This window comes from Scophthalmus maximus, chromosome 15 (assembly GCF_022379125.1).
Source record: "Scophthalmus maximus strain ysfricsl-2021 chromosome 15, ASM2237912v1, whole genome shotgun sequence".
Lineage (NCBI taxonomy): Eukaryota > Metazoa > Chordata > Actinopteri > Pleuronectiformes > Scophthalmidae > Scophthalmus > Scophthalmus maximus.
The window spans coordinates 5,454,918-5,479,349 of NC_061529.1; the positions used below are offsets into that span (position 1 = coordinate 5,454,918).

Sequence of the window (24,432 nt, forward strand, 5' to 3'; positions counted from 1 at the left end):
GAAACTGGTGCCATTGATTTAAGACAGACTGGTAAAATTGTGAAACTTACCTTGAAGAAAAGTAATGCTGTGGAGTAAATATTATACACGAGGGCCCTTAATATCATAGACTCCCTAAAATAACCCTAAAAGTGCCACAAACATACTTTGGAACTGGAAGTGACAGATACCCACAATTCCTCTCTGCTGGACCAGAGAACCAGCCATTTTGGGATGTTTTTTTGGACAAACTTTATTTACATTTGTAGATTCTTTACAAAAACAAAATGTGGCAAAGTCTATTGATGAACAGTCCTTTGTCTTTTGTCCTTTGACTCAATCACTGTAAAGAAGAATTTCACTGGTACAAAAGTGCAATAACCACCTGCGCAATATTTATATTTATTCTCCATTTCCATCCATCCATCTCTGTACTTTTATATTTTGTACATACATACTGCTTTTTAAAATTTCTTTAAATTTCTTTGTATATTCTGCCATTTCTGCTATATTCTGTCCACTGTGCTGCTGTAACGACCACATTTCCCCATTGTGGGACCAATAAAGGTATATCTTCTCTTCTCTTATCATATCTTATCTTTTGTGTGGATTCTTTTCAAACAAATGTGGCATAGTATATTGACGGTCCGTCCTTTGCCATATAACAGACGAGCATCATATACACATAGTATAACATGATCAATATACAGCAGGAAGGGGAGAGAATACATAAATAAGATTACAGAGAAGAAAAAAAACATTTAAAAAAAAAGAAAGTATATCAAATCGAAGTGTTCTGGGGGTTTTCTGCAAGAGTAAGTTCCTCTATTAAATGACATAGTTTCACGTTCCTCCTTCTTCTCCATTTCTTTTAAATATTGACCTCGCTCCTTATGAGAAGTGAAGAACTAAGCCCCTCCCCCTCCTCGCTTCACGCCACCATGTTTCAGTTCCACCGTTACCATTGGCAACCAGGCAACACACACACACACACACACACACACACGTTACACACACTCAGAAGTGATGATGCTCTGCAGCAGTGCTCGCGGTGGTAAGACGACGTGTAACTTTGTCCTTCACTGATGAGTGTACATGTTTGGATGATGCTGCTGCTGGTTGTCAAGGTCTTTTTCAACGGTCGTCGTCGCTCGCGCTCGCGCCGGTTCTGCTTTTGTTTTTTTTGGGGGGGGGTACGTTGTTGTTGAAGTGGCGCCACAACCACTCACATAACTTCGTCAGACTCGTCGTCACTTAAACCCTTGTGGCAACATATGACGTACTTGGCACAGCCGGCTCAAATGCTCCATCCAAAACTCTGGGTGCTCACTCGTAAATGTTCCCGCTCGACACTTTACTTCCCTTCTCGATGGTTCTGTTCTGCTCGCACATTTTGCTCGTGGGGCTTTTCTCCAGCTCCTTTCGCGAGCTTATGGTTGTGCAGCTTTATATATATATATATATATATATCTCTATTATGTATCATATGTGCGTCTCCCTGTACATTTCTTTGCACGAACTGACACTCTTTCTTTCTTTTCTTTTTCTTCTTCACAGCAGCCATTTTTGATATGAAATAGTGGGCGAACGCAGCTGTCTGCTGATGACATTAATGAAGTCTGAACCACCACACAGGTGTCACTAATAGCAAATTAGATATATACGCTCTGACAATGTGAGACCATACGGGTGATGTCATTATAACACACCTGTGCTTCTCCTACTAGTATATACCCTGATGTCATGTGTGAGGAGGGATTATTGAATAACCGCAGAGCCAAGGGAGCACGTGGATTGTTATTTCTCGCATTATCTGTATGAAAGGTCAGACTACATTGTAGTAAAGGTCACTAACATTCGTTTATACGTGGGGAATTGAATGAAAGAAAAGAAATGATGCTACCTCTGTCTCAATAAATGTGCAAATTGTATTGCAAGTTGTATTGAACACAAAAATGCTCCCTAGAGGTAAAGACTCGTCAAAAGCCGCAAACAACTCAAATCAAACTCGAGGCAATTTTACAGGGATTGAGGCAAACTGTGAGTGTGTAAAGTTACACACACAAAGTACCTGTAAGCTGAGATCACAACGGAGGTTTCACATGTGAACATTTTGTCACAAACAAGAAAATCAGTCAGCTGGTGTGTTTGTCTCTGAAAGTACAAGCTCAAAATGCAAACGTGAATAATGGCATTGAGAATAGGTGTGGCCTGAATTGAAACCCCATTAAGGCGCTTCTCTCTTTTGCAGGCGGCGAATGGAAGAAGTGCTTCTATTGGATAGTGAAACCTGCCTGTTCCCTGCATGAAACCTGAGATCCAATTGGGCCTGGTCCTGCAGTGAAATCATAGAAAGCAAGTGAGAGAGAGAGAGGAGGGAGGAGGAGGAGGAGGAGGAGGAGTGACATGCGGAGGGGATGTCCCACTCAGGACTGTTGTGAAGGATCTTCTGTCATACCCACCTTGTCATACAGCTGCGGGCGAGACAACATGGCCTCTCCGCGGTTCTTGGTGCGATCGTCTGTGGACATTGCTAATTTGATGCAAAAACTGCAGGGTAAGTGTCACATTTTTTTGGGGCTCAGTGGGCTTAAGGACAAAACCCTCTCTCCTCCAGCGCTGCTGCACTGTGATATTGTGCTGATGCGACGCCTGGGCTGCGTGCCCATCTGAAGTTCAGCCAGCTTTTGCGAGGCAGGATGCTCACGCACTCATGCTTACGTTACACATTACACACCCTCTCACGTAGAAGCATTTTTTGGAAAACAGTTAGAAGAAACAGTCAGACGAAATCTTTACCAGATTTTTGTGTCTGGTAAAGACTTAAAGAGTTGTAAAATGCATCTAAATTAAAATGTTGGGTATGTTTTAAATGCTCAGTTGCATGCATTGTGAAAAAAGCCTGTTCTCAAGTGCTTGTAGCCTTTTAATCACACATTTAGTTAATTTGATTTAGTATGCACGTGGTCTCTTTTGTCTCTAGATTTATGTGTTTTTTTCAAACTAGCACATAATCTTATTTGGAATAATTAGAAACGTACTATTGATTCCTTTTGATATCTTGTGACCAAACCATATAAGACATATCACATTGTGTGTGGGAGCCCAGATAGGGAAATTAAGAAGTCATTTAGAGGATCATAATTCGTTTTAGCCAGCAAATATGGTGAAACTCATGATTTCAACACATGATTCAGAGCTCTCTTCTGATCTGCTTGTCTTCAAATCTTCAAATCAGATTGTCTGTACTAGTTTGCCAAATTTGTTGCAGAGAGGCATGCGTCTTCCCAACATGTCATTGTCCAAGTAGCACAAAGTCATCTTGTCGTAAATAGAACTAACAGGCAACTAACTGTTCTCCTTTGTTTGATCACTTTGGAGAAAATCATTTTCATGCAAGTCTTGAGTTAAAAGTTAAAGCAGATCAAGCCCCATCACAAACATTTAGTCTGCTCTGAGTCTTGACTCGAGGTACCGAGCCACTATAACTGCGGCTTCATGGAAGCAAAGACGAGACTAAAACCCGACACCCTTTTCTGCCCTTGCTGAGAGAATGGGTCGATAGAAGGAGTCTCTGTTTGTTGGTGTCCCCATTTTGTTACAAGGGCATTAGGCCACTACCATCACTACACAAGTCTGGTCGTTTCTGACTTCCGCTTCTGCTCAGCTTAGTTGCATTTCTCGATTGTTACCATAGCAACTATTCTGAAATATTGGTTTGCGGTTGTGCCATTGTTGCCCAGTTCCTGCTGTACACAGATGTGGTTTCTGGTGTGCTGAGCAGCTATTTCCTTTCACTTTATCAATATATATTTTAAGCACAATGATGGCAAAAGCCCTTCAGCCCAGTTGAGCGAATGACAGCGGTGCAAGCAACCAGTGTTTCATCTTTCCATGCTCATGTGGTTTCTTCTTCTGAACAGACGCAGTATTCGGCACAATCTCTTATAAGTCCCAATACTGATTACCACTCTGTGTTTATGTGCTAATGTTAGTAGTTTGAAGTTCAACTTAAATCTCGAAATGCAGAGTTTATTCTCAACATTTCAACTTTAGTATCAAAATGCAACACAACAAAAAAAATCTTCCTCTTCTGATTTTTGTATGATGCCTGGCACGACTATTCCTCCGTAGAAAACACGAAGAAATGCAAAATGAAAATGTCTCTCCCATCATACCAATTAAAAAAAAACGTTTGATATTATTGTGGGCAAAATTAACCTGAATGGTGCACAAATGGCATAATCTGCAATGCAATGTGCCAGCCCCGGTTTCCTGTGTCACGGCAGGAAGTGGTATTTGGTGTCAGGTCACATCTGTAAGACATTATTGTGCCAAGGAGAGCAGGTAGTTACGATTTTTTGGTGCTTTTGCTGATATTCAAATTCAGTTTCCTATCGTTATAGGCATCTTGCAGGGAGGTTAACTGCACACTAACTTTGAATTGAGCAAGGGTCCATCTGCAAATCTCTAGTCTTGTGCATGCAGACTGATTATCTTAATAGTGTTTTTTTTAGTAGTCAACTTTACACTCTACTGCCATCATGCTGTAGAAACATTTGGCTGTTTGGTTTCAGGGCCTCACTTTGCAACCTTAAATGTCCTCAGGGTACAGTCTGATGGCGGAGTGTGCACGGCAGGCGCGTTGCTCTCATTATGACTCGGCTCTTGTGGTTTTCACTTTGGTTGAGACTGCCTGTCAAACAGGATATGAAGGAACCCAGCTGACGAAGGGTTTGTCTTGTCGTCTCAAAGTGTGATGATTCCCTGGAAATATGGACAAGCAATCAATCAGATCTAATCCCACATAATAAGAGAGGGAGATAAGCCTATTAATGATTTATTAATGATCACTTTTCAGATCTTTTCTATGATTTCCAGTAATTGTTTGTGAAATTGTACGTAGTTTGAAGCCTCTTTGCTTAACACTGGGAAAATCATTGAGGCTGCAGACAATTTTTTTTTTCAATTGTCCAATTAGTGTCAAAATGTAAAAAGAAACAAAACAATTAATTTGCAATTTGAACAATCAATTCATCATTCAGCTCTAAAAATCAGACACTTTGGTAAAATGCCGCCACCAAGAAGGTGGAGCTTTTTTGCTATATGACCGGTGTTAAAGCAAGTAAAAGAAAGGCAAGCCTGCATGTTGTCAGCTGTAAGAGATGCTTCTACTCTGCCGTGTCAGTAACAGGAACATGAAAACGGAGCACAATTCTCCGTCTACGCTTTGCTAAGCCGCCACAGACTGTTTTAGTACTGCAGATGATAATGGTTTGAAAGAAACCATATATATTATCTGCGATCCTGTGTTAATTCGTGCTGTTTGCTTTTGAATATTATATTACTTTGCTGTCAAATTGGTGTGGAAGATTGGCAAACCATTCACCCACTTCTAATTCCTGTGTCAAGTGGGCTGACGTCAGTCCAGGCGCAGAACCATTTCTTCTTTCTGACTGATTGTTGTTGGCCTGTCAGAGCTGAAGTACGGCTGCTCTCGACTAAATGGAACAAGAACAGAGAGAGTGGGCTTTTACAGTGCTCCCAGGTGACCAACACACACCCACCACCTACAGCACAGTATTGCCAAAGGTATCGTCCGTCCTAAGATCACCTTAAGTACTCCATTACACATGTGCTTTGCAGATGTGTGCGTGGTTTGAAGGACTGCGTGGTGTTTGTTGCCGGGACGCTCCACTTGTAATGGCCACTTAGCTGCTAGTGCTATATCGGGATTAATTAAGTCAGTTGACCAAAACATGACGACTCAACGACGTTGAGCTGTTTCACATAATGATTTCCTGCTTGTCAGTCAGAAAGCGATACATTCAGAAAGTATTTAGACCCCTATGCTTTTTGAAATTTTTTCATATTTTGTTGCAGCATTAAGCTAAATTGTTTGAATGTGTTTTTTTCCCCTCATTAGTCATCAAGTTATGTGTAGTTATTTTTATGAACATCTCGGAAAAAAATATCGGGGTTCAGAATGGTTACAGTGGCCAGTGGGATACATTTTGGTAATTTTGCTAACAAAGAGCAGAGGTAGGTGTACTATATCCAGTACTGTACATCTTACTACACAAAGTGAACCGACTTAGTTCAGGACTCTGGACAGCTCCTCAATAACTAGTGGGATATACAGTAGCAACGAGCAGCTGGAATATCAGGAAAACTTCAAGTTATCATTCACAAGTTTGTTTGTTTTTATTTCACATGTTATTTTTGTTTTGTTTTATATTAATTTGAACATGTCATTGTTGAACATGTAAGTCTTAATAGATTAGACTTAGTGTGTGTGTGTGTGTGTGTGTGTGTGTTTTTAAAGATTGCTCTGTCAAAAAAATAGTGCAAGTCACTGTAGAGTATACAATGACAACTTAAATACCTAAAAGAAAAACTTAAACATAAAACACTTCAAATTTGTTTATTTACTAATAATTATAAGCTCAGTGTTAGCTTTAAAAAAAATTCTGTGTGCATTGATTGAAGTCTCTCTTAAAGCTCATTGTTCTCAGCTCATGCAGTTGTCAACATGATTATAATGGCTTTACTTCTAACCTTTGAGGTTTTGAGAAAGAGAGAGAGAGAGAAAAAAAATCCATTTTCACCTAAACAGCTTTTCTGGGCCCGTTCAGACACCAAGTCTTTGGAGCAATAATAAAAGAATCACAAGCTCAGGCCTATTTTTAGTATATCATGAAAAGCTTTTAGCATGCCGGTGGTCCTGAAAGAATAAAGGGATTTTTGTTCTTCTCTGTAGGAGATGATAAGTTATCATGTACTATACGTACTGTACTCACTGTTGTGTTGTGTGTTTCTCAGGAGGATTGGAGCGGTAGTCCAATGGAAAGACAGAATGATTCTGGTTGGTCTTATGGGACAAAAGCTGATGCTCTAAAATGCTTAGGAGCTTTAACATGATATTGTTGATGCACAGGGGAACCCCCTGGGTGGGTGTGTCCGCTCTGTCGTCACAACAGCATTGACACTGACAGAGAGAGCAGGTGGTGGATGTCATTCACCAGCCTCAGCATTAATTATTAAAATTTGTTGCACCATGGTGAGCTTTGTGCAGCAGTCTTTTAATTCTGAAAAGGCCTAAAGGGACTTCAATTAATAATAAAGCCAAAATGTAAAATATTAATAATAATACTCGCTTGTTTTTATATTTGTCTCATGATTGCCCTAGACACTTTAATGCTTTATTTAAATGTATCAGTCAGTATCATAGAAGATTAGACAAATCTTTGGGCAAATACAGAGACACACACACACACACACACACACGCACACACACACAAACCAGGCTTAAATCGGGATAATGCAGGCTGTGACATCACCACCTCCCGCACGCTGATTGGATGGAGCCGTGCGTCTAGCACGGCTCCATCCAATCAGTGTGTGTGTGTGTCAGTGTGTACCATCGTACCCTCTCTCTCCAGCCTCAGAGGGTACGGTGGTACAGCGAGGCTGTGCACATCCACACAGGCATGGCTCCTCTGGATTGGAAAAACACAGGAAGAATGAAGGATAGGATTGTAAATCACCCTCTCCGTTAGAGGTTTCTCCTCTGCCGTCTGTGTGTGTGTGTGTGTGAGAGAGAAAGAGAGTGTGTGTGCGTGTGTGTCAGTGTGTCTGTGTGTGAGAGTGTCAGGGAGGAGGGGACATTTCCACCACAGCCTCCAGCAGCTCTTATGCTTTCACTGGGGAAACCAGGCAGCCAGATCTGTCTCGCTTCCTGGTGGAAAAAAAGGGGAAAGGACACCTTTTTTTTTGTGCTAGTTTTTCCCACTGTGGATTTTATTTTCACACATACATTTATGTACCCTGGAACTCATGAAAGGCAAAGAGCAGGAGCCGGAGAGTGGGGTGTAGAATGGCTCACTATAAGGATGTATCTGTCAGGAAGACTTCTCTAAACCTGGTGACTGGATTTTTTCAGTATCTACGTGGTAAGTAGGGCAGCAGAACCCTTCACCCCTCGCCTGTGGGGTCCTATAGATAGGGACATAGCATATGCTAATGGTTTGTAGGTGAGTCCCTGCTATGTGAACTAGTTATGCTGCACAAACACAGCTGTTTGTGTGCTGCATCTGTACTGTGTGTGTGTGTGTGTGTGTGTGTGTGTGTGTGTGTGTGTGTGTGTGTGTGTGTGTGTGTGTGTGTGTGTGTGTGTGTGTGTGTGTGTGTGTGTGTGTGTGTGTGTGTGTGTGTGTGTGTGTGTGTGTGTGTGTGTGTGTGTGTGTGTGTGTGTGTGTGTGTTGTGTGTGCTATGCTTCAGTGGGCATCCCCTGTGCATCAGTGATGAAGCATTTGCCTGTGGGTTAACTTGATGTCTTTGCTCCCTGTATAGAGTTCGCATTGCTTCCTTAGACACGTGACCACTGTCTACATCTCTAAGGGTGGATGTTTTAAAAATGGCCACTCTCTGCGCTGTGCAGCACTAGCCTATACCGGTATGCGTAACAGAGTGTTAGAAATCTCCCCTCGTCATGAGAACAGCTTCACTATAGCAAAGAAAAATCTGTTGTTTTGTCCCTCATGCATAATGCATGAGGAGTTGTGGCTGAATACATAATAGGGCCACAAAAGAGGCTGAGGGTGACCTGAACAATCACGCATGTTATTACAGAACACAGAGGGGCTCGCGAGATGTGTTGACAGAAATTCCCTCCCCACGCAGTCGCTAATCTCCTGGTATGACCTCTTTTTGAGAACACTTCTCTGGGGGATCAGTTATTCTAGCACACTTGACACTGCCCAGATCTAATATTTGCAGGAGTCATGCTTCTTACTTGCTGGGTGCATGACTGATGTAATGCTACTCAACATCCCAGAGGCAGTGTGAGGTTGGCTGAAGCAGGATCACAACTGGGGAGTCCTAAAAAAGGCCATAAGGGACAATTGTTCGAGATGAATATTTTATGTTTTATGTTTCTGTGGTATCTATAAACCTAACGTATCTAGAATCAATTAACCTCTTCGCAAACATCTGATCATCACATTCCTGTTGCATCTATTCTTGCCAGCTGATCACGTGTCCTCTGTCAACATCGATACGTGCTCGAGTCTCAAGTTAGAGGCTTAGACTCAACAGTCGGAGCATGTGGCGTCCACCATGTATTGACATTTGCCATGTGCCTTCGTTTTCAGACGAGCAAGAGGCGGTGCAGAAGAGAACCTTCACAAAATGGATCAATTCTCATCTCGCAAAGGTAAGTGTCCTTTTTCCATTCATGCCGTCCGCTGCTCACACACTTGAACGCCTGTCGTAAACCACACGCAGGGTTTTTGGAGATTGTGGGATTTTACAAGCTCATCAGGCTCATGTTTGACAAATTGTCAAAGCGATCACGTCACAAGTGGGTTGTTGCAAGCTGTGCTGTGCCGTGTTGACCTTTCTCATCAGAGACTCTCATGAAGCATGTTTTTATTATTTGTCATGATTAAGCAGTTAGTGGCATTTCAGACGACTGACCTGTCACGTTTGTTGAGAGAAATGTGTGCAAGGGGCAAGCTTTGAAATGCAACAGTAATGGCTCCTAATAACACTGCACAAGATGATTTAATTTATCCAGTTAACTGCAAGTAATGACATCATTTAACTTGGTTCTTAGGCCTTCAAAATCAAATAATTTTTAATGGAACAGGGTATGTTTATAATGACAGTTTGCTGGATGTAATGATGGGGAAGGAACGCACCTGCTGCACAGTTTATCTACGATTCTCCGTGCTGTGTCGTCCCGAGAGGAGAACCACTGAAAAGGTCATCGCAGAGACAGTCGCTTGTTGCTTTGCTGGAAAGATGACACGGACATGACGGAGCTCAGGGGAATTTTCCGAAGTCATGTTTTAAAGGAGGACACCCTAATGGAATTACTTATAAAAAAGTGGTGTAAGGGGTTTATGTTTTTAGTGTGTGTGTGTGTGTGTGTGTGTGTGTGTGTGTGTGTGTGTGTGTGTGTGTGTGTGTGTGTGTGTGTGTGTGTGTGTGTGTGTGTGTGTGTGTGTGTGTGTGTGTGTGTGTGTGTGTGTGTGTGTGTGTGTGGAGGATTGTCAGGGACAGTATTGCCGTGTGCAGATGGTGAGCAAGAGTGTGAGGACAGTTCCCTGCAGGCATTTCTGAATTGCACTACATCACAGTGTGATCTTAAAATAACAGGAGCTGTATTAGATCACTCACCCAGCCGCATTAATTTGAACCTAAGAAATGTAAAAAGAAAACTAACGAAAAAATTCTCCACAGGAAATTGCTTAGAATTCAGAATATGTCGCTATTAATCTTAAAGTACCTAATCCCTGATGACACAGCAGAATGTACCAATGTTCCAATCTGGAACTCTGGAACTAGTAATTTGGTTCAGGCGGGTCTTTTGTTGAGCTTGATCTGCGCCACAATAGCTCAAAGCATGACTTCCAAAACTTTAGAAGAATCTCAGTTATGTAGTGGGCCAATGTAGAATTGCTCTGTTGGTCTATTCTTCATTATTCATGCACTGCGCCTGAGCAAACTCTCACTGTGCATACCAATAGGACTAATGTAGCATAAGCTGCAGGAGCTCTCAGTCATAGTTTCACTGCAGACAGTTTGTTTTATTTAACAGGGATATTTACCGTAGGTTTCATGTGCACTTTTCAAGGTTTCTTGTTGTGATTTGTGTGTTAGTTTTGAGTGTGTGAATAAACGATGAATACTGGTTTGAACGGAATCTCCTCTTTTTTGGGTGAAAGTTTGAACTTCCTCCAGTTGTCACAGTTTCCCTTCAGCCTTTGTTTCCCTTTCCTCTGATACTGTATCTCTAAGCACCTTTCCACTAATTTTTCCACTGGTAAAAAAAAAAAATCTCACGTGACTCTGCTGCCCAGTTAATTGATTTTCCAGGGTGGGAACGATTGTCAAAGTACAGAGGCTATTTGTGTGATTGTGCATATTGGCAGTATAATTAGAGAATTTACATTTAACTAACCTGAAATGAACTAAAATTAATATAATAGCCATAGATTATTATAGTCAAATATTATATGTTGAATCATATATGGGCCTTGTACTGAATAGCAGGGCAGACGCTTGTCTCTTCACACTGCTTTGCCCCAAATAAGCAGCCAACTACATCCTGTCATGGAATATGTTGCGTTGTGAAATGTCCTGTACACGGTGCCAAATAAAGAATTCCCATGGCGACCTTTCCTTTTGATTAAAGCTTCGCTCCGACGGATAAATACACAGCTGTTTCATTTACTTATACTCATTATGTAATGCCTGTGTGATACAGAAGGCTGTAGCACTGTCATCGAACTGGGAGGCTGTGCAGCTCTGTAAATGTGAGGATATGATATCAGGGAGCAGTATCCAGCTAGGGTTAAATGACTACGGACGCCTCAGGACTGGGCACCAAGCCACTGCTGAGGAAAAGGCACCATGTTTTCAGCTGCAGGGAGGCTCTGTTGCTAACAAGCCTGTTTGTCACAAAACAGCATTTGGTTTCTCCTCATCCCTACTAATGGGTTAGAGCACCAATATCCCCCTTTCACACTGTAGAATAAACAAGGCAATTGCTGTTTCTACGTATGTTTTACTGTTAAAGATCCACAATGTTTTTTTTTCTTCTGCCTTTTAAAACTCTCTTGACTTCTCTCCTCCAGCATAAACCACCACTCGAGGTTAACGACCTTTTTGAGGACATCAAAGATGGGGTGAAGCTCTTGGCTTTGTTGGAGGTGCTGTCTGGTCAGAGACTCGTAAGTTGTACTTATTAATACTTTTTTTCCACCACAGGATTCAAATATGAGTTGTGTAGATATGCCAAGCGTTTGGCAATTTACACTTTAGTGATTTTAATTCTGGCTTTAAGTCATGCCCCTCTGCATGATTTTACAGTTATTAGTGTGTGTGTGTGTGTGTGTGTGTGTGTGTGTGTGTGTGTGTGTGTGTGTGTGTGTGTGTGTGTGTGTGTGTGTGTGTGTGTGTGTGTGTGTGTGTGTGTGTGTGTGTGTGTGTGTGTGTGTGTGTGTGTGTGTGTGTGTGTGTGTGTGTGTAAATCATGTCACATATTTTCACCTTCAAATCAACTGTTCATTGCCACAACTGTAAAAAAACAAATGTGAGGGAAGCTTATGAAAAATCTCTATTTACATGAAGGGTTGTTTTAAGAAAAGAAAGAAATATCGACTGATACATATTGTTCTCTTCTTTTTTTAATCTCAAAAATATCAATGTTGGAGGAATCTGTCTAAAAAACTCCTGTGTTGGTTGAGCTATATATATATATATATATTTTTTTTTTTTTTAATTTTTTTTTTTAAATTAGTGTTCTCAACTTGCATGTGCGTTTTATATGTATGTTCATTTTACAGTATCTAAAAAATTCGAAGTTTGGATGAAAAAGTTCTTTAACATTTAGCGTTGGATCCCTGGGGATAAATTACAGGGTTATAATTCAGATCCTAGCCTCCCCACTGTGAGGAGCTGTTAACACACCAGTCTCACTCTCTCTCCCCCCACACACACTCCTACACACATAACACTGGCCTATACTCTGATAGGTGTTTATAAAAATAGACTTGCTTCAAACTGCCATGTCATCTGTAAAGCTGTTGGTTAAAAAATGAGTCACTCCCACTGGTGAACACTGTCTCTTGGTGTTTCAAGAAGTGCACCCCTGCTGGTTTATATCAGCCTGCGGGTTCTCAGATCTCAGGATTATAGTCTTCGCTCTGAAAGCAGCTTTTGGCACCCACCAGCTAATTTATGCAAGAAAATACACCACTTTCACTATCTTACCATGGTACCAGCGATAAATGTATTTTTTTCAACTGCCACAGTGGGCGGTTGGTACGGTAAACACAATGACCATCTGCAGTTATTATCACTACCTCCGCCGAGGAGGTAACCTGCCTTGATTTTAACTTGTCTGCTCGTCTGTCTCAAGCCTTGTGAGCAAGGCCGCCAGCTGAAGAGGATCCACTGGGTCTCCAACATCGGCACTGCGCTCAAATTCCTTGAAGGCAGGAAGGTGAGCATTCAGCCATAACAATTGAACTCTTTCATTTTTGTTTGTGAGGAAAAAGCTGTTAATTATACATTTATTAGTTCATATACGGTTGCATCTATCTCAGTGCAAAGTATTGAGAGAAGCAGCAGCTTGAAACAGAACTTCTTGATTATATAACCCATCTCTGAAGCACTTGGCTCTATGAGGCCTGTTCCCCACTTTCATCTGGGCTCCATGAGGACTGAGACGTAAATTGTTGTGATCTCTCTCCCATCTTGTGTGCCTTCAGTCTGTGTATCGAGGATCTCCGGTCAGTCGCCATTAAAACGCCCTGTGTGATTATGAACTGTATGCATTCCTTTTCTTTTGATGCACGATGTGTACTAAGCAACGCTTGGATAAAGCCATTCGTGCTATGAATGTGGTCATTACGCTTTTCTACTGACATGCATTTTGACTAGAACAATACTATCTGATGTGTCTGGCTCCCTTCAGTTGTGAGCTGCTCAAATGTTGAGATGCAAACATGGCACATTCTGGCAGTTCTCCGGTGCAGGGTTTGCAGTGCTGTGGTACATTTGTTTTTCCTGTTATTGCCTAGTTACACACACATTTCTTCTCTTTTCTTTTCCCCCTCTGGTTCACTTTTCACTGTGGCTGTTTCTGCCTTCCTGGTTTGGCGACACAGATGCTCCATGATTACAATACTCACCTGCATCACACACATGGCTTGAATTACTTTGAGCAAATGCAATATTATTTTGGATTGATATTAAACTCAAAAGGCTTCTCTGGGTGAAAATGAAGAAAGTTTTCACTTCCAAACTCTCTGGTTATGGATTATTTTTCAGAATAATCCTCTGCTTGGATTTTTTATTCCAGATCAAACTTGTTAACATTCACGCCACTGACATCGCAGATGGACGACCGTCAATTGTCCTTGGGTTGATTTGGACCGTAATCCTCTACTTCCAGGTAATTCATCATCTAATGAGAGTTTAATTGCCGTGCTCACGCCAAGATGAGCTGATGCCTTACAAATTAACCCTGCATTTCAAAAACTCCATTATACAAAAAAAAAAATATAATATTTTAACTCGCAGCAGATGTCGGTGGGCAGGTTACGCCAGAAAACAGAGATGAAAATGGTTTAATGAGAAATATTGCCATTTTCTTTTCACGTTGCTATGGTCACAGTACAATCTCCCCCTTTCCTTTCCTTGTTCTTGTTTTCTATTAGATTGAGGAGTTAACCAGCAACCTGCCAGCCCTCCTGGCACTTTCCAACAGCAACTCCTCTGTGGAGAGTATACCAGGCTCTGAAACAGGAAGTCCACCCATGAAGAGAAAAGTCGTTACCAAATTTCAGGGCAGTGCCAAGAAGGCCCTGCTCAGATGGGTGCAGTGCACTGCTGCCAAGTATGTCACTTCCAAATTAGCTTGCAATTTGCAATTGATTAAGGATATTGATGTAGCTACAAATATGTACATGTGATAAAGAGATTATGAAAAGCAACTGACAATTTTATACTCCATTCCAGGCACCATGGAATTCAGGTGAAGGACTTTGGTCCCAGCTGGCGAGATGGTGTTGCATTCCAGTCAGTGGTGCATGCCATCAGGCCAGACCTGGTGGACATGGAGTTGGTGCGGAGGAGAAGCAACAGGGAAAATTTGGAAGAGGCCTTTGCACTTGCCGAAAATGAGCTGGGAATTCCCCGTCTGCTGGATCCAGAAGGTGCCCCTCATCTCTCCCGCTGCTTGTGTTTAATAGCATTGAATAAGTGAATTGTATCACCCCTTCAATCCATTCTGCAAGAGCGGTTTGACAAAATGTTTGTTGAAAAGATCAGTGACTTGCCCTCCAGAGGTTTCAAAGTCTGTGCACTGTATACACATGTCTCTGAGGTGAGGCAGTCTGCAGTGGCCTGTGCAGCCCTGTCTGCTCTAGCAGAGTCTTGATGCTCTGTTGCACAAAGTGCTGCGCTGAAATGATTTTTAGAAATGTAACGTCAGGGATGTGGAGATGAAGGAAGACATGATAATTATCTGTCAGGTCTGAGGAGATTTATCTCAGTGAGGACATGAAATGTTGTTTTTTTTCTTCAAATGTCATATGAACCTAATGCCAAATGTCACTGCTTTGTCATATTTAAAAATAATAATATTAATATTTGAGTCAATATTAATATTAAAAGTTAAATTTTGATAGGAGGATTTTTGGAGGCCATAAATTAATTTTCTGTCTACATTCAAATCAGTTACATTTTTTTGTGATAAATTTCAATACAGTGCATCAGATTTTGTTTGTGTTGCCCTCCAGATGTTGATGTAGACAAGCCAGATGAGAAATCCATCATGACGTATGTGGCTCAGTTCCTCAAGCATTACCCAAACCCTCATCACTCCGAGACTGATGGACAGCAGGATGAGGTACCCTGTTTAAAACTCACGGTCCTGTATATTAAGTACAAATAAGGCAGTGATACATTGGGCAATTTTTGGGATAATTTACCTCGAAATGCTGTATTAGAAATTATTTTCTTCCATATATATAAAACTCCATGCGATATTATTTTCAAAGTTGTATTTATTGTTGACATCCACATGTCCCCCAAAGATTGACAAGTGTATCAACATTGACAGAGCATGACCACATGCTCAGATCATAACAACAGAGTATATGCTTTCTGAAAAACATGATTGACTCCTGCTGAGGTTTATTGTTGCAATGCCTGCAGTTCTTCATACTCATCACTTTGTCACAAGCGATAATGATTAAAGTAATTATATAATGAGCACAGCAGTAATATGACCATCAGCATTTTGTTTTCCATCATCACAGACTCATTTAATTTTTTCCATCTACTTGTTTTTTTTTGTGCACATTAAGCTGCTTCTTCACACAATTCCAACTTTTGCACTGTCAGTACCAGTGCTCCAGGTGAGATATCAGGTCATGGTGCTGCATGCTTCCTGTTTGGAGTGTAATCCCACCTCGCCTCTCATCCCATTTCCCATCCGTTAGTTTCTTTTTTATGTTGCTGTTCTAATGCCTTTTGTGGTGTGCTTTAATCTCCTTGTGTGCCTTACTGCTTTCCTGGATAGTTTGGTCCCCAAGATATAGAGCAAATGCTTGAGGTATGTTTCCCTGAATCGACAGAGGATACTTTAAATGTCCATACCCCTTTACGTCTTCCTCGACTTGTAAAACTAATCGGCGCTAAAATCCAGAGGTTGACCTGCTTTGAAGCAGGTTAAGTCGTTTTTTCAAATCTTTAACTGTGTGTTTCTGGAATGTCAGTTTGATGTGAGTTTCTCAACATATGTGCATGCTGATTTAAAAAAAAAGAAAGAAAAAAAAGGAAAGTAAGATCAAAATGGGTTTGTTCCTGTGCCTCTGATTGTGACAGAGAGAGGAGCGGAAGATGCTGCGAGAGCTGAAGGTGTTTTTAGACCAGCTGGAAAGAGATGTGCTTCGTGCCCAGGGAGCAGAGGGAAATCTCACTGACAAGTATCATGTGAGTCAGGCCTGAAAAGACAAAGTGCACTGAGTAACCATCTGCTTTGACAAAGACATTCATCGGCTCTTACACATGCCTGTCGACTTTTGTCCTTTTTGTTTTTGCAGGCCTTTAAGAGCTTCCGTGTACAGTATGAAATGAAGAAGAAGCAGACGGACCCGCTGCTGCAGCCAGTCCACAGGGACGGCAAACTGTCTGTGGACCAAGCTCTGGTCAAACAGGCCTGGGACCGTGTGTCTGCCAGGGTAATTGTGCTGCATACTTCTGCACAGCATAAATAATTTATAACCAAGCCACAAAGAAAACAGAATTAATTATGATAATGAATCAGTCTCATTCTAAATTAAACAAAACCTGAGAATTAATAATAGATCATAGTTGTTTTTTATTTGTCGTTGTGTTTCTCTTTGCTGAGAAAATTGAAACGACACACTGAGAGCTGTCATAATGAGAGAAACACAGCTTGGGGTCTTCTATTTATACGCTGCCAATGAAAGTTCAGTGAAGTGCGAGTGTTTGTGTTGGAGGGTTTGTTTAGAGGGGAGGAGACGGGAACAGAGGAGGTTTTGGTCACGGGACAGTCTGCTCCTCTCGACATCCACAGCTTGTGTGGACTTGAATAAAATCTCTTTTTCAGCCTGATATCTTGTGAACATGTGGATGTGTTTTGATCAGTATAGCATCCTCTTTGGTGGCATCTTGCTTTACCCTAAGAGGGTTTTTTATTGGATGTCAATTGCAGCTGCTGGACTGGCATATCCATCTGGACAAGTCTCTGCCTGGTCCTCTGGGAGTGATTGGGGCCTGGCTTCACAGGGCAGAAATGGCTCTGAGGGAGGACTTTCCCCTCCAACACGCTCATGAAGAGACAGCCAACGTTCTTCGCAGAAAACTAGAACAGCATAAGGTAACATGGCATGCCTTTGAGTTTCACTGTATTTGGAAAACCTACCATGCGAGCCAGTGTGAACATGATTTTATGTTTACATTTTGCAGGAAGTATTAAAAAACCTGGAATTGCACAGGCAAACCTTCCATCAGATCCACAGGGACAGGTCAGTGAATGGGGTACCCGTCCCACCTGAACAGCTCCAGGACATAGCTGAACGGTAAGACTCACAGAATCCTTATAACTTATCTTTCAAATGAATTTATACTTTTTAATCAAACCTCAACATTTCTTTAATTTCCAGGTTTAATTTTGTGTCAACATCATCACATGCTCACCTGATTAAACTGGAATTCTGGGAAATAAAGTATCGACTGATGGCATTTCTTGTGTTGGCTGAATCGAAGCTGAAGTCCTGGATAATTAAATATGGGCGACGGGACTCAGTTGAGCTGCTTTTGCAAAGCTACTTTGTAAGTTGAAATAGTTGGCGCTGTATTTGAAGAGTTAGTTACACTGTGTCTACCAAACTATTTCTAATCTGTATGTTTTTCATCCAGACTTTCATTGAAGGCCACAGGTTCTTTGAGCAGTACGAGATAATCCTCTCGGCCCTCAAGCAAGCTGCAGAGGTTTATGTAAAGTCTGACAGTTCAAGTAAGACTCCTTTCTGTTTTATTACTAATTGTCTGTTATTTATATATATTATACATATATATATATATATAAATATCTATTTGGGCTGAAGTTAAATGGTCTTATTATCGATTTCATGTTACAGGGTCTAAGACCTGTAACAGAGGTAAGTCCAAAAACAGCTTGACGATCTTTAAAACCTTAACTCTGCCTGGCTCCTGGACTCCTTCTTTCTGCACATGTGGGGCTGCACTTTTCCTTTTTTAACATATTTTAACCCCTAGAACAGAAAAATCACAGGATTGCAATATGCATGAAAAAGTAGCCGATAAATAACATTAGTTGAAACCCTATTTTTGCATGATGACCTGACCTGACACACTATCTGATCAACTAAATGATTGAAATCAGCAGAAATAATCAGATGCTATTTTTTGGTATATCAGATACTCATATTGGTTTTTAACTAAACTGAACTAGTTCCATATTTGATTTTCAGTTGATGAAGCAGAAGGGGTAAGTAAATTCATCAGCGACGCCTCGGCTCAGTGGAAGAATCTGGCTTTGGAAGTGCGGAGTGTTCGCAGCATGCTGGAGGAGGTGATCTCTAACTGGGAGAAGTACAGTGGCACAGTGGCAGCTTTGCAGGCCTGGCTGGAGGATGCTGAGCAGATGCTCAACCAGTCAGAGAATGCCAAGCGAGTAAGTACAGTCCCTAATGTGCCTGATTACAATCAGTGTAATTCATAAAGTACAGCCTTCATAACTTATATGAGAAAAAGTTCTACCATGGTCTTTTGCTTTCCTCTTTTAGGATTTCTTCAGAAACCTCTCTCACTGGATCCAGCAGCACATGGGCATGAATGATGCTGGGAACTTCCTCATAGAGACTTGCGACGATACGGTCTCACGGGATCTGAAGCAGCAGCTTCTCCTTCTGAACGGGAGATGGAGGGAGCTATTCGTCAAAGTCAAACATGTAAATGCAATGCACTTTTAAACAACGAATTTAACATGGAAAAAAAAAATCAAATTCATCCATGTATTTTTCTTCCTCTGTTTAATTGGCAGTATGCAAGAGCAGATGAGGTGGATAAGTTGAGGCAGGACTACCAAGATGGTATTAATACCTTAAAAGTTTTCATGGATGCAACTAACGAGAAGATGACTGCTCCCGTCCAAGTATCTTTCCTGAACGTCAGAGCCTTTGTTCAAGACGTTGAGGTAAACAACCCATACATATCCAATCATCAGTTTAGCTAAAACTAATGCGTTCTCATACAACAGTCCTGCAATAAATCCTCCCTTTGTGAAAGTTATAATGTTCTGTCTATCCCAACTTCCTGTAGGAAATCAAGCACAAATTTCCTGCTATGGAAGCAGCCTGCAAGGCAGCGAGCCGGACGGCTCAGCTGTTGACCAAAGACACTCCACAGGAGGAGGTTTCACAGATGATGGCTGTGATGACCTCGATCAAAGAACAGCTCAGCAAGGTGTGTGTGCTTGTCATTATACTGTATGTCATTCAATTGTTGAATCTGTCTTGTGTTTAAAATAGTGTGAGGTTTTGATAGCATTACATCTGCTGTCGTCCAATCAGGTAAGGGAGAGGTGTTTGCCGCTGCTGAGGGAGTCACAGTCTTTATTACCTCCACTGGAAGAAATGGAGAAGAACATTACGGGCTTCTACCAGGCACTGGAGAAGGCCAGTCATATCACCAGCACCACTGACTCTGAGGGACCAGTGGACTTTAAACAGAAATGCCAGGTAAATAGATTATGAGTTTCAATACGGTAGCCGTCATGACACCAATTTTTCTGAATTAATTTTAGATACATGGATAAAGAAATTAGATAAAATAAAAGTCCTCTTTTAGATTGGATATGATTCAGCATTTAAACAAATGGCTAAAACCTTGCTTGTCATTGTATTCTGCAGGAGCTGGTGACCTTCACGCATAGCTGTAAGAAGTGTCTGACAGTGATAGAGAGGAACCACCAGACTATCCAGAAAATAATGAGCAGCAGTAAAACCCTGCAGCACATGGACATGAGTCTTCTGCAGAAGCGAGTAGCAGACCTGCAGGCCTCCTCACAGGTAAAAACGCAAGGGCCCTTTTCAGCCATATGTAGCCTTAAACAATTGTTAAAGTTTTTTAAAGAATGTTCCTGTTTGTGTGTCAAGACCATGTTTAAGGAATCTACCGAGTGGCGAAAGCATGTGGAGGCAAACAGCAGCCTAATGAAGAGGTTTGATGAGTCACGGGTGGAGTTGGAGAAGGTTCTTAAAATGGCACAGAACTGTCTGACAGAGAGAGGCAACCCAGAGGAGCTGCTCAAGAAACACACAGTAAGAAAATCTTACGCAACATTCAAGTGTACCATGCACTACCTACAGAATACTATACTTGTATAGAACATTTGGCCTGTATCAACCTAGCCAGTACCATAACTTCTTTTCTAAATAAATCCCCCATTAATCCAATTCCAATGCAATTTGGAATATACAATTAAATAAGTAAGATGCAAATTGATAATACATGACAATGTGAGGATTTGGTGTGTTGTTGCAGGAATTCTTTGGTCAGCTGGACCAGCGAGTCTTGAATACATTTCTCAAGGCCTGTGATGAGCTGACAGACATCTTGCCAGAGCAGGAGCAGCAGTCGCTGCAGGAAACAGTCAGGAAGCTGCACAAACACTGGAAGGTTGGTGCCATGAATGAGTCACTGCACTACAACTTTGCATAGGGCGTTAGTCTTGATGGAGGTATGCGCACTCAGTGCGCCCCTCTGGTCAGATAATACCGAAGGATCCCAAAAGCTTTTGACAAGCCTATTTGTGTATTGATGATATAATACAACTATATATATATGTACAGTGTATATATATATATATATATAACATATTAACAAAGACAGAGTGTTATTCTTCATTTCCGTTGTGATTTAGATTCAACGTTCATCCTAAAATCCTGTTTAGATCTAAAACTTATTTTAATAACGGATTATAATGCATAAATACTCCACATATTTAACAGACTAATATTAATTATTTTTTACTGATACAAATAAAGCTTTATTTCTATTGCACTTAATAAACTTGCTTAAAACAAAGTGAATCTGTCCTCATAGTTGCATTTCGTCTCTTCCAGGATATCCAGACAGAGGCCCCTTTTCACATCCTGCACCTGAAGGTGGAGGCGGAGCGGACCAAGCTGACGTTGTCGCTGCAGGAGTGCCAGGCGGAGGTGACCAGGGAGAACCGCCACCTTGCCAACATGGGGAGCGAGAGGCTCATCAGGGAGCACAGGGTGAGCACAGACCGGCTCTGAATTTCATTTATTGATTAACTCAATGTGAAATAATTTGATGCAAATTCACTGGGCTGTGTATCAGTGTGGGAACATTTTCATGAACTTGATCCAAAAGTACTGAGGCAAATACTGTCCGCCAGCAACATTTTGTCTGTTCAGGGTTTTAAAAACCCTGGTTCAATCTAATATTTGTGTCATAAAATAAACATTTGTCTCACAATAAAAGGCACAAGAACTTACATGTAAATATTTAACTGTAAAAAAGCACTAGGAGATTTGCTTTTAACCAGTCTAAAACAAATGATAAAAAACAGTTCACTGTGTTAATTCTTTCTCAAAAAAGTAAATAAATTCTTGTCTTTACATCAGGCCTTCTTTAGGGAAAAGGGCCCTCAGTCCATCTGTGAGAAAAGGCTGCAGCTGATAGAGGAACTTTGTCAGAAACTCCCTGAGGAGGACCCTGCTCTCCAGACCCTGGAAACGGCGAGAAAGGATTACTCTGAGCTCCAAGAGGAAATTGAGAACACCCATCAGAAGATAATGCAGCACCCAGATAAATGGAAGGAATACAACGCAAGGTGCAATAATCTTAAGGAATTACTTATTGTTGTGAAGTTCTCTTTTATTGCAGTCACATGACTTTTATCGAAGGGATAGAGTTGTGACGAAGAGTTTAACCAAAGACTGTTGTAGAGTCATTAGAACAGTAGATGAATGTATTAAGCATTCCCTCACTGTGCTGCTCATTGATTACATACCCAAAGTAATCATGGGAGCAACAGTTGTGGTGGGGAGAATGTTTCTAGTGCGAAAGGTAAAAAATAAAAATAAAAATTGGATTATACCTGACATTTCTGAGTTTGAAGTGAACATTGTGAAGTGAAATTTTCTCTTTTTGGTGTCAAACAGGTACGCTGAGTTCTCCTGCTGGCTTATATCTAAAGAAAGCCAACTGAGGCTGTTGAGAAACCGAACTAACGACCCCAGAAATTACAGCCAGGTGAAAGCTACCATCATGGTGAGTTTTAGAGACCACACTTATTGTTACGGTCTCGCTTTTAGTCGATCTCAACCATTTATTTTCTTTAATTCTAATCATAACATTCCTTTTTTTTAAAGATTGTATTGCTCTATAAATATATAATCAAATGTATCATTGTAATAAATTACTAGTCCTGATAGATACACTCCACAGCCAACCTATCCATTGCAACTCTACTCCACGCCTCCTCTGTGATGTGTCACTTGTGATGAGCTACTCATCTTCAGTGTCACTGCTGAAGAGATGAGACTGTAAACACACGTGTCAGATGAGTTTTTCACCGCACGGCCTGTATCACACTCCGTTGTTGCGCAGGAGCTCAGGAATGATGCAGAGCTACAGGAGGGGAATCTCGGCTGGCTGAAAGCCCGCATGGCCGTTCTCATCGAAATCTGTACTGACAGTGATGCCCAGCGGCAAGGAAGTGCACTGAGCAAGCTCTCTAATGATTTTAAGGGTCTTCTCGCTTCTCTCTTTGAAGTAGGTGATATTTTTTAAACTTGTTGTATTAAGGTGCCAGACACAATTATATCCCAAGTTGTGGGATTCTACATTATACTTCTTAAAAATTTTAACCTATTTAAAGGTGACTCAGAGTACAAAAAGACTATAATAATCTGTGATTGAATGTAATTGATCAGTGCACATTATCGTATAGTTTTCATTCATAGATAAGATTCTGTATTTAAAATATTTTATTGTACTAAACTGAACATACATACCCCATCATCACTTATGCACTGTATTTTTCTGTGTTATTTCCTCCAGGCAGAGAAGATGGTGCTGGCTGTGGGGGACTGTGTACAGTTCAGAGAAGAAGTACAAACTACTTTGGATGATCTTGTTCACGGGCAGAAAGAGGCACAGGCTGATGTCACAAAAATACTGGACTGTCCAACTGTTAGAGAAGCTCAACAACTGCTACTGGTTCACCAGGTACTGCTCACACAAGTTAATATAACAATATCATTTTAATTTAGAATGTAAGGCATAGTTTACTTTTAGATTAAAACAGATTAACAGTAAATTAATTTGGAAGTGTCCCTCGTCCCAAAGCAATTGTTGAAACGCCTCAAGCTGAAGAGGAAGGACGTCCAGCAGCTGATCACCAGAGGCCAGCAGCTCCAGGCGGAGGAGGGGCTGGGGGAGACTCTGCAGCAGGACCTGCAGAGTTTAGAGAACACACTCAGCAAAATGGAGCAGAGTATGGATTCACAGGAGCAAAGTCTTGAGGTGAGGCAATAATTGCAAATTTGAAGAAACCTGTTCACTGTGGATACAAAAAGAAGAAGTTGCTCATGGGAAAGAAAGGAGGGATTCCCGTTAATGCAGCATTTGGAGAGGTGGACAATGTCCGTAATAGAGGATGGAGAAGTCTGATTGATGTTCTGTGCCGGAGGGACTTGCTTCCTGAGGCATTACCATTTCTTCAGAAGATAGTGATGCAGTGAGTCAGTGATCATACGCTTGGTGGTGCTTTTAAAAGGGAGTGGAGGTTAGCAGTCTTGAAATGGAAACTTTGTTTGCTTGGGAGGATGATGCATTATTGGTGGAGGTGTATTTCCTGGCTCTTTCAGTAGCAGAATGGATGATATCCAGTGGGGTGAGGTGCTTGCAGAATATCAGCTGTGCTGACTCATCACCACTGCTGATAACGCTAAAGAGAAAGGTGTCATCTTTATCCATAGTGATGTGGTTTGAACTGGTTTTGTTGACTTGTGGCAGTGTTTCTTTTTGTGCTGATGTTAATCTGTGATTTCGGCCAGTAGACGATACTTCTTTTCTTGCTGTGACTTTTATTTTGTATTCAAGAGCTAGTAGAAGTTGAAATATCAGCAAAATAACATCACTGATCTTGGGCCACTGTCATCCCCAGGTCACATTGGCAGCCTGGCAGGAGTTTGACAGCCAGCAGGAAGCTGTGCATAAGTTCGTCAACAAGGCGCGCTCGACAACGGAGAAAGACCTGAACTTCAGCAGCCCAGAGAGCCTGGCTGTTGAACTTGACCAGGCGAGAGTGAGTAAAGTTTGTCTTCGGGTTTACGACTGGACAC

General features: G+C 41.4%; 1 protein-coding gene across 11 annotated transcripts in view; it reads left to right on the forward strand.

Annotated features, from left to right (window-relative positions):
- Positions 1-2,394: 2,394 nt before the first annotated feature.
- The window catches only part of syne1b (spectrin repeat containing, nuclear envelope 1b), a 71,444-nt gene continuing 49,406 nt past the window's right edge, over positions 2,395-24,432 (forward strand). For 3 of the 11 annotated variants that reach the window (XM_047327180.1, XM_047327182.1, XM_047327183.1), the window contains exons 1-31: positions 2,397-2,536; positions 9,133-9,194; positions 11,623-11,718; positions 12,909-12,992; positions 13,854-13,946; positions 14,212-14,390; positions 14,513-14,709; positions 15,295-15,404; positions 16,080-16,112; positions 16,385-16,492; positions 16,603-16,740; positions 17,238-17,402; positions 17,492-17,604; positions 17,689-17,857; positions 17,945-18,041; positions 18,166-18,186; positions 18,520-18,722; positions 18,835-18,999; positions 19,092-19,244; positions 19,370-19,513; positions 19,621-19,788; positions 19,960-20,118; positions 20,206-20,370; positions 20,594-20,728; positions 21,175-21,333; positions 21,706-21,914; positions 22,246-22,354; positions 22,694-22,858; positions 23,147-23,314; positions 23,435-23,611; positions 24,255-24,395. In XM_047327180.1, coding sequence (XP_047183136.1) covers positions 2,470-2,536; positions 9,133-9,194; positions 11,623-11,718; positions 12,909-12,992; positions 13,854-13,946; positions 14,212-14,390; positions 14,513-14,709; positions 15,295-15,404; positions 16,080-16,112; positions 16,385-16,492; positions 16,603-16,740; positions 17,238-17,402; positions 17,492-17,604; positions 17,689-17,857; positions 17,945-18,041; positions 18,166-18,186; positions 18,520-18,722; positions 18,835-18,999; positions 19,092-19,244; positions 19,370-19,513; positions 19,621-19,788; positions 19,960-20,118; positions 20,206-20,370; positions 20,594-20,728; positions 21,175-21,333; positions 21,706-21,914; positions 22,246-22,354; positions 22,694-22,858; positions 23,147-23,314; positions 23,435-23,611; positions 24,255-24,395 — 4,152 coding nt within the window. In that variant the 5' untranslated portion in view covers positions 2,397-2,469. Of the gene's footprint in view, positions 2,537-7,457; positions 7,932-9,132; positions 9,195-11,622; positions 11,719-12,908; positions 12,993-13,853; positions 13,947-14,211; positions 14,391-14,512; positions 14,710-15,294; positions 15,405-16,079; positions 16,113-16,384; positions 16,493-16,602; positions 16,741-17,237; positions 17,403-17,491; positions 17,605-17,688; positions 17,858-17,944; positions 18,042-18,165; positions 18,187-18,519; positions 18,723-18,834; positions 19,000-19,091; positions 19,245-19,369; positions 19,514-19,620; positions 19,789-19,959; positions 20,119-20,205; positions 20,371-20,593; positions 20,729-21,174; positions 21,334-21,705; positions 21,915-22,245; positions 22,355-22,693; positions 22,859-23,146; positions 23,315-23,434; positions 23,612-24,254; positions 24,396-24,432 lie in introns of those variants that run through there. The other 8 variants (XM_035611346.2, XM_047327185.1, XM_047327184.1 and 5 more) reach the window with 7 other exon arrangements.